The sequence below is a fragment of the Trematomus bernacchii genome, unplaced genomic scaffold (genome assembly GCF_902827165.1).
Source record: "Trematomus bernacchii unplaced genomic scaffold, fTreBer1.1, whole genome shotgun sequence".
In the NCBI taxonomy this organism is placed as follows: domain Eukaryota; kingdom Metazoa; phylum Chordata; class Actinopteri; order Perciformes; family Nototheniidae; genus Trematomus; species Trematomus bernacchii.
In genome coordinates this window covers 9,481,322-9,490,134 of record NW_022987593.1, presented here as the reverse complement: position 1 = coordinate 9,490,134, position 8,813 = coordinate 9,481,322, and the positions used below count along the sequence as shown (strand labels likewise).

Genomic DNA, 8,813 nt, shown 5'->3' with positions numbered 1-8,813 from the left:
CTACATTAGACACATTTAAATTGACATCTTTCCCCTTTGTTGCCAGGAAACGCTTTCTTTAGTTTTTTTTATAATTGTATTCTTTAATATAAAAATAACTCTGATCATTGCGTATGTTTAACTTTACTCCTAACATATTACAAAAAGCAATAATGTATATATTTCTTATAATCATTATTATATTACTATTTTGAAAATGTTGCCCCTTATTTAAGCAAAATACTAAACAAGTTAAGTAACTAAGTCAAGTATATTCGACAGGTGCATGTGTTTACATCTTCCACAAGCCTTGACCTAAAATACAAATTTAAATCATTTTCTAAATCATGAAGACACATGAGAGAAGTGGGCAGGCCTTCAATACTTGATAAGAAGAAAGAAAAATAATCAATACAATTTATGTCATTTGTAGATCACAGCTGTATCGTCCTTCCAGAAATAGAAAGTATAAACAAGGACAAAAAATAAAAAGGCAATTCTGTTTCAAAAATATTTTATTTAATCAACTTATTTACAACTGAATGTTTCCCAGCTTTTCATGTGTCTGATTAAAAGGTCTCAATGATATTACCACTTACATATTTGTCAGTAGAGAAATGACCGGAAATGTCTAAGTAAGTGCTGTTTTTTTTAGTCTATCGAGCCACAAAGCTTTCATCAAATTATTTCTCACACTGAGACAGCATTTTGCTCAACAGGTCGGACCTGCAGCACCTCAGCAAAGCCTTGTCCGAACCAGCAGGTGATGTCAGCTGAGTCCAGGATGAAGTAGAAGAGCCTGTCCCTGCAGCGTGTCCTCCTGTGGATGGACCGCGGGTCTGCAGAAAGCACGCCTCTGATGGCAGCAACAGCCTCCTCTGTACTGCGGAGAAACCTGAACCTGGGTCTGTCACTTTCAGAGGGTCCTGTGTGGCATGAAGGTGCACTCTGTTATTCTACAAATATTTATTCATTTATTATAATCAATTATAATGCATGCAAGCTGAACATACAGGAACGTATACATGTTACTGTGCATACTTGGTGGTTTTTCATAACAGCACCATCTTGTGGACAAAACACAAAATCATCTTTCTCTGGTTCATTGATTTATCCTTCCTGTATTTTAAAATGTAAATACAGAGTTATTTACTTATGTATTTAAATACGAAATATGTCTCATTTACAGTAGTGCCATTCAAAGACACACTAGGGATTAGGATAATCCTTTTGTAACAACCAACTTTCATCACTTCATACAACATTTACTTCATTATTTTAAAAATATCTAAATTAGCGAGATTTATAAGGTCTCCTATTATACTCTTTTTACATCAATATATTATAGGTCTCGGATATATACAAAACATGTCTCTGAAGTGTTTGGCTCCAAACACCAAACAGATCATTGCAGCATCCCATAAACCCCTCTGTTTCAGCCCTATTTCAAAAGTGCTGATTCTCTGTCTGTTACTTTAGATGAAAATAAGGAGCCCCTCCCCACGCCCCTCTGAGAGATATTTGGTTAAAAAGAACACAATGGTGCTCTAGGAGGAGATTCAGGTGATAAGGTGGGGGGGGTTACCTTGGTTGGTGATTGGTTAATGGTTACACAAGACAAAAAAATGACATCATAAAGTGGCCAAAATCTGATCAGCTCATTTTCAGACAGGTTTTTATATAAATGGATCAGGACAAAAAGAGAGAGAATATTTTTTACTGAAACTTTTAGAATCTCTTTCCACAGAGGGGACCATGTTGATGTAGAAAAGACATGAGAAAGTGAATTTTGCATAACAGGTGACCTTTAATGGATTTTAAAAGATGATTATTAATATTAATAAGAGAGGTTTCTTCATTAGGCTTTTCGGCCCTCCTAACTTCTACTTAGATTTTACATTGTCTTTTAGATTTCAAGATTCAAGATTCAAAGATGTATTGTCATGTCATATGCACAACTACACAGTAGTTGTGCATATGACATGACAATGACAGGTTCCTCAGTGCAATTACAAGACATATATTTGTATTTACGTATATATGTGCAAATAAGCTAAACTAAACAACAGGCTACTGAACGTTTAGCTTACCTGACAGGTGTGTGGGAATGAAGTCTGCTAGCTCTTTCTGAGCCTGAGGAGTGAAGCGCACCTGCAGACTGCTGACAGGAGGCTCTCTGATCCAGCCAGCGATGGTAATGTAGGCCTTCTCTCCATAGCAGGGGTAGTCCACATTACACTCTGGTGCTTTCGTTTTGGGAGAGTCTGAAACATGATCCTCACTTGCACAACTCAGCTGGAGTTCCCCTTGGGTCACATAAGCCCTGACCTCATCTAGCATTTGGTGGATGTTTTTGTGAAGGGGCAACTGAGCACTGACTGACTGAGAGGAATCTCGGACGGGAGTACCAGCTTCAGGTTTGTCTTTGGAGAGGAGACTTACCAAGGCTTCGTCGTAATTGTTTTCACTTTCTAGGTCTGATTGAGCATCTGTTTTTTGGTCTGTGATTGGATCACAATGCTCTTTGTCCAGTCTTGAGTGGGGGGAGTCGTAGTCTGGGATGTAAGGTTTGATGTCCAGGACTGGGGTGCCAGCAATCATGTCAATGTCTGACAGATGTACGGTGTCACCTAGAAAATAAAAGTGGGAATGCAATAGTTTCTATAAAGCTATATGTTTATGTGGCTTAATTGAACTGCAAGCAGGAAAAAAAGATATTATGCTATACATGCATTAAGAGTTTAAAATCATGACGTCTGTTAAATCTGTACATAGGGGCTCACAACTCATAAACACACAACGGGCAAGCAGTTCGCAATTGAAGAAACATGTTTTCATTCATTACACTTACCGTCAATTTTATCAAGTCTAGCTAGAGTTAGGCCCAAGGCATTTGGTCGGTGCGGACTGCGTGTCGAGTACACACCAACTCTCTGACCGTTCAGTCTGGGAGGCTTCACTTTGGCTTTGTAATTCAAGTGCCCATTTTTGTGAAAGAGAAAGATGATCCTGTATAGAACATATGGGGAAAAAAACATAAAGATGACATGAGAAAAACAGTGGATACATAAAGTCTGTATGTATGGCAGAGGCAGTTGTGTTGAAATGGGCAGAAGTTCATTTGCAAAAGTGAAAAATTCACTTTAATCATCAAACACTCCCTTTCAGTGATAACACACAGTAAACACAATGTAAGACACCCACCAAACATGAGAGTATTGCTCCAGGCCCACCAGAGCGTGCTCAGGGTTATTGAAGATACTCTGCTGGATGCGCAGTTCGGCCCTTGAGGGGCCACAGATGGTGGGCTGTCTGGGTGTACCATTCTTCACAGCGAAACAGGAACTGATGTAACCAATGGGGACAGTCTGGATGTTTCCTGGAGGGTTACACAGATAACAGCATTTTATTACATAGATGCTTATTTTTTTCTGTACTTTTAATTTAGAACATTGTAACAACTACATCCATTTTTTACTCTGCCACTCGCTTTGTTTTATGTGTGGATGTGTTTCTACTGTCATGTTATATAACTATGAACGTTTTTTCCCATGCATATATGCAGTATATGCAATTCATAAAGAGGCAACTTTCCTTCAACTTTTTTTATATTTTTGGCTATGTGTCCATTTTATATATTGATATTTTTAAAATTGGACATTTATTGATATTTTATATTTGCACTTCAGTGGCCAAATTACAAATCAACTATTCCACAAAAAATGTAGGCAATAAGTAAGGAAAGCTTATCTATATTATACAGTCCTATGAATTACATTTTAAGATCATTATCACATTATTATTATTTGTATAATGAATATTCTTCTTCATATTATTAGTAGTAGTAGAAGAAGTATTTGTTATACTATAAATCAGCACATATGGCACAACAAATCATTACTTCAGGATAAATAAATGATTTATGATGCAGTAATACAGAAGACACACTGCAGATGTTTCTTCTGAAAAATAATTAGAGTTGTTTTTATTTACCATTGTAGATGACTGTACTGCTGGTTATTACCATAGACTGTATTATATAAAGGTTATTACCTTGCTCTAATGCCTGTGGTGCAGCTAAAGGCGGTGGAGGTGCCTGCTCTTTATCAGGTTCACGGAGGCCAATATTTGCCACAGCAGACCGAATGGATGTCATGTGTTTCCGATGAGCTCTACCTGCACCGTCCATTATCTGCCTGTTAAAGAAGAATAATAAGCAAATAATAAAAACGTAATTTAAAAAATAGATAAAACATAATGTCTTTAAAGGAAAACGCAGCGGTGTAAATTAATATGTCTAATGAAGTTGACAGACAAAAAAGAATCAACACAATTAAATATATATAGTTACAGCTGTCATAAAGTTAATGGTACAGTCCTATCTTCACATACCTCAAGTTCTTTATCTCTTTTCTCATCACTGTTATTTGCTGGTTCAGTTTTTCAACGTGCTCGCCGCAGCAGTCACACCGAGGACTCATCTTTTTGATATAATGGATGAAAATGTTATGTTAGCTTCAAGCTAGCTGCCTGACACACACGCTGAAGAAACACGTGGTCGTTTCTCAATGCGGAAGCACGATAGTGACTTCCTGTTGGCCAACCAGCAGTGTTTCAGGTACAACTAATCCGAACAGCTCAACAACATTTGTGTCGTTTTGTTGCATCCTGAATAATGTGCACTGTCATGTATATACATTAATGTTACACATTGTTACATATCACTGTTGAAGAAGTCATGGATAATATGCCCTAGTTTAGCAGGCACTGCATGTTTTATATCAGCAGAGGGCAGCCAGGAGTTATGATGACACAGTCATAATTTCTATCTTTTTCAGCAGCTTTATTTAGGAATCAGAACAAGGAACCAACCATAGACTGTATTTATAAAGCCAAGCCAAACAAGTACAGTATTGTAGAGTATTGTCCATGAGAATTGTATTTCCTTAAATTACATTTAAGAGATCAATATTGTGCTTTGCATTTATAAATAATTCCACATTACCTTCTGAAATTAATGCTTCTTACCAGCTAATGCATCACCTATATATATTTGTAATAATATTATACTGGCCATTCTGTAGCATGATAAGCACCTGAGATGTTATTGCTAATAATTTCTATTTTGAATGCAGGACTTATGTATGTAATGGAGTGTTATCACATTTTGGCATTGGTATTTTGAAGGAAGTTAAGAATCCAAATACTTCTTTATATATGTTAAGTTAACTAACAGTTTTACGAACAGACAGAGGAATTAAAGCCAGTTGTTGAACAGGACTGAACAAACAAGGCACAGATGGAATATATAAATATATGTTGTATACTTTCTAAGCAATGATTACATATTATAGTTTTGCCATTTATAACTTTGAGTATTGCTAGAGCATTTGTATTTTCTAAGTGACATTTGGCAATAGTTTCTCTATCCAATTAAAACAAATATGACACATTATAGATGTTGCAAAAGAAGATTGATCCTATGAAACTAACCTAAATGAATGATCATAAGAACCTGTAGAAAATCACCAGCAAATATATGGTCTTAACACCATTTATAGGATAGTTGGATGAGAGATAAAAAAAATGTATGAGAAATCTATTAATTTAGTATAGGTTATTAAGATATCACATAATAACTAACAAAGATAAAACATGACCACAGTCAGATGTAGTAAGCAGTGTATTTTATTTGGTGGAAAACAACTTTTACAAAATTCTATCAAATAAATCTGTAATTACAAATACATCATTACCAATGATTTATACCAAAACCTTTTTTTTAAAGCAGGTGTTTACTAAATGCAAAAATACAAAATAGAATTCATGAGCTTCTCAGCAGAAACCAGAATAAATATGCTCGATGAGTTTGTTCTCTTTAAACAACAGGATGCACACTAACCAAAACAATACTCAAATACAATCTATGACCGAAAAAGGATTGTAGTCTGGGCAGAGGCAGTATCTGAAAAGTGTGTTTTAGAAAATTAAAAGGCATTTCCTGGAAAGTATTTTTGTGGAGGAGGTGTCGAGGACCAGGTGGGAATTGAGAACATTTCGTTTTGTTCAGGGACGTTGATCGATGGTGGCTCAATCAGATCTAAAAAACAACAGGATACAGAAAATATTAAGACAAAGCATAATCCCTTAAAGAAAGCAATGTTTAAACATTTAGTTTTGCACACCTTTCATTCTCATTGCAGTGTCAGTTTCTTCTTTATTACCTTCCGCAGCTGTTTGGTCTTGAGATGGAGAGATGTCTGCCTCCTCATCTGGGCCCAAGTCCTCAACATGGACCGGGCCAATGGCCTCCCTGCCTTGTGACTCTATGAAGAGGGTCTCCACCTGAGGAGGGGCTGCAGGAGGGGCAGGGGCTGCAGCTGGAAAGGGGTCCAGGATCATGACTGGAGCTGGGACTGGGACTGGAACAGCTTCTGGAACTGGAGCCAGATCTTGGACAGGGATTGGACTCATATCAGGGATTTTAGAGGGAGCTGGAGCAGGAGGTGAAGGTGAAAAAAGAGCAGGAGTTGGGATAAGTGGGGTCGGAGGAGTCAGAGAAGGAGCAAAGACAGGATTTTGGATGTCTCCAAACACTGGTAGAGGAGCAGGGGGAGCAAGGGCAGATGAAGGTTGTGATTCCACAGCTAGAAGAGATCCTTGAGCTTGAACTGGGATGTCCTCCGCAGGTTCAGGCACCAGTACTACAGCAGGATCTTCCTGAGTCCCTGCCGCCGCCTCCTCCTGAATGACGGGTATCTCCGACGTGAGCTCACTCTTCTTGGGCCTCCCTCTCCTCTTTGTGCCACTCTCAGCCCTGGGTCTTTTCCTCTGGCTCTCCACCCTTTAAGAGTACAACAATTGTAATTGACCTGAACAACAGCAGACATTGATACAGCTCTTTGTGATACTCTTGCAAAGCTGATAGTACAAAGTCCTTGACCTGGAACTGGGATGTCAATAGAAACACATGATCAACCTTTGGTTTCCTTTTGCCCCATATTCAATATAAAGCAGTGGAGTGATAAGCAGCTGCAGCACTGATAACGATTTAACCGCGTTTGTGGAGTAGTGTTTTATCAAGCAAATGTTGTTAGTAAAGCCTTACTAAACATTAGTAACTGATACTACAATTAGGTCATTTTTTACACTTCATTGCATGTAAACAAATATTTGCTAAATGATATGTCGGCAATGCTAGATCTATGATGTTTACTCCAAGTAAACTTAGCTGTTAATGTAAATACATTGCATTGCACAACATTGGCTGTGCCTTTTATAAATGTACCCTAAAACCCACTGGTTAGTCTCCTTCTCTTCTGCTTCAGCTTTTCTTTTCCTCAGAAGATCCCTGTCACGTAACCGGCGACGGATCCCACCTATAAAACAAAGAAACCATGCTAACAAAGAAAGTATGAAATCAAAAACAAACAGAGATATGTTTTATGCATACTTCGGTGACTGATGGTATACATAAAGGATTGGTTTATAGACAGCTAAACACTAGCAACTCTATGACTGAACCATTTCCACACAAGGGTTAAAAATACAGAAAAATTCCACAAGTACTTTTCTTGTGGCGGCATTTTAGCTGTTGAGTATCTGTCTAGTCAACTAAAAGACACCACACAGTTTGAAAATGAAGAACTGGCTTAATTAACTTTGTAGTGTTAAAAGACTTAAGAACTTTTAAAAGAGAAGTAAATATTAAAAGTTACCTTGTTCCTCATTCTGATTTTTATTTTCTGACTCTTCTTTCTCTTGTTGAAATGTCTCCTCCATTCTGAGTCCTGCTATGAATTAATCCAACTCATTGAAGGAGGTCAAGCACAGAAATAAGACCGGATAACTTCTGACTGTTTTCTATTCCCACCCCTAAATGAATTATCTGGTTAACCATTACCAAAGTGCTGCGAGAGTTCTTGCAGCTTTGGTCTTATCATATTTGTAAAGCTGGAGGAGTTGGCACAACATAGACAGAAAGAAAATGACCAGGTCAAGTTGTGTGAGGGCATTTAGGGATATGCATCTGAAGGATGGTAAATACATATACAATTTGGGTTAAGTAGTCTTAAAACTAGTAAACAGACTAGAAAAAAAGGACACTTCTGTTTACATGCATGGCTCTGTGCAAGCCAGCAGATAAAAGAAAAGCGGAAATGTTGCTTTTTTTTTTAGTAATGCTAAAACATTGACTGAATTCATATAGAAAAATATACAATGTTTAAACAGCCTAATATTGTTTCTGCACACAAAAACGATTCAACAGTTAACTTAAGGGAAATAACTGAAACCCCATCAATAAACAAAGCTGTTGTATTCAAGGTAAATAGGTATTTGGCTTTTACAGCAACATATTATAAAGTACTCTGTGTTGAAAAGCCATCAGATACTCTGAGACCAGGCAAGAAATCCTGTCTTTAGCCAGAGCACTGGCATACCCGTCTTATCTCACAGATGGAGAGCTGCTCGGTTGGGGTGTGTTCTCAATCTTCTCACAGCACATTGAGCCCTGATGTGTGTGTTTGAGACACTCTGAGAAAGAAGCAGTCCAGCAGAGTAAATAACACTCAACTGCCAATTGCCTCCAGCACTGTAGGGGAAATGCTGAGGGTCTGTTAAATTCAAGGAGCTTCTTGCTATTCACACACATTCTATAGTAAGAGGACTGTATGTCAATCTCAATTTCCTGCTTAGTATAGATGGACATTTGGCAGCAGACAAGTCGCAATGGGAAATGTGGTAATTCGCTTTTTATTCTTTAACTCACCTTGCAAGGCCATACAATGCCAAGTATTATAACCTCGGGGACACCCTGGCTGGGACGAACAAAC

At 37.8% G+C, this 8,813-nt stretch overlaps 2 protein-coding genes across 4 annotated transcripts; both read right to left on the bottom strand.

The window, feature by feature from the left end:
* Window positions 1–476: 476 nt before the first annotated feature.
* On the bottom strand, window positions 477–4,577 carry trmo (tRNA methyltransferase O). Its single transcript, XM_034130476.1, has 6 exons — window positions 4,372–4,577; window positions 4,033–4,175; window positions 3,184–3,358; window positions 2,831–2,988; window positions 2,070–2,609; window positions 477–905 (listed from the first exon to the last, which is right to left on the bottom strand). Exons 1-6 carry the CDS (start codon window positions 4,458–4,460, stop codon window positions 670–672), a joined length of 1,341 nt encoding a protein of 446 aa, XP_033986367.1. The 5' UTR covers window positions 4,461–4,577; the 3' UTR covers window positions 477–669.
* A 1,072-nt stretch (window positions 4,578–5,649) lies between these two features.
* hemgn (hemogen) lies at window positions 5,650–7,899 on the bottom strand. Of its 3 annotated transcripts, none has more exons than XM_034130473.1 (4): window positions 7,698–7,899; window positions 7,268–7,358; window positions 6,165–6,823; window positions 5,650–6,079 (listed from the first exon to the last, which is right to left on the bottom strand). In XM_034130473.1, the coding sequence occupies exons 1-4, from the start codon at window positions 7,759–7,761 to the stop codon at window positions 5,967–5,969; spliced, it is 927 nt and encodes a 308-aa protein (XP_033986364.1). In that variant the 5' UTR covers window positions 7,762–7,899; the 3' UTR covers window positions 5,650–5,966. The 3 variants fall into 3 exon arrangements, with proteins under 3 accessions (XP_033986364.1, XP_033986365.1, XP_033986366.1); XM_034130474.1 differs by having other exon boundaries at window positions 7,280–7,358; window positions 7,698–7,887; XM_034130475.1 differs by having other exon boundaries at window positions 6,204–6,823; window positions 7,698–7,884.
* Window positions 7,900–8,813: the final 914 nt, after the last annotated feature.

Bases quoted from the DNA above. Each gene is read 5' to 3' on its own strand.
- trmo (XM_034130476.1), bottom strand. From the start codon at position 4,460: ATGAGTCCTCGGTGTGACTGCTGCGGCGAGCACGTTGAAAAACTGAAC. The intron at 4,176-4,371 runs GTATGTGAAGAT...CTTCTTTAACAG, and splicing joins AAAGAGATAAAGAACTTGAG to GCAGATAATGGACGGTGCAG. The intron at 2,610-2,830 runs GTAAGTGTAATG...TTTATTTTCTAG, and splicing joins TAGACTTGATAAAATTGACG to GTGACACCGTACATCTGTCA.
- hemgn (XM_034130473.1), bottom strand. From the start codon at position 7,761: ATGGAGGAGACATTTCAACAAGAGAAAGAAGAGTCAGAAAATAAAAAT. The intron at 6,824-7,267 runs GTACATTTATAA...GTACTCTTAAAG, and splicing joins ACTAACCAGTGGGTTTTAGG to GGTGGAGAGCCAGAGGAAAA. The intron at 6,080-6,164 runs GTGTGCAAAACT...GTTGTTTTTTAG, and splicing joins CACTGCAATGAGAATGAAAG to ATCTGATTGAGCCACCATCG.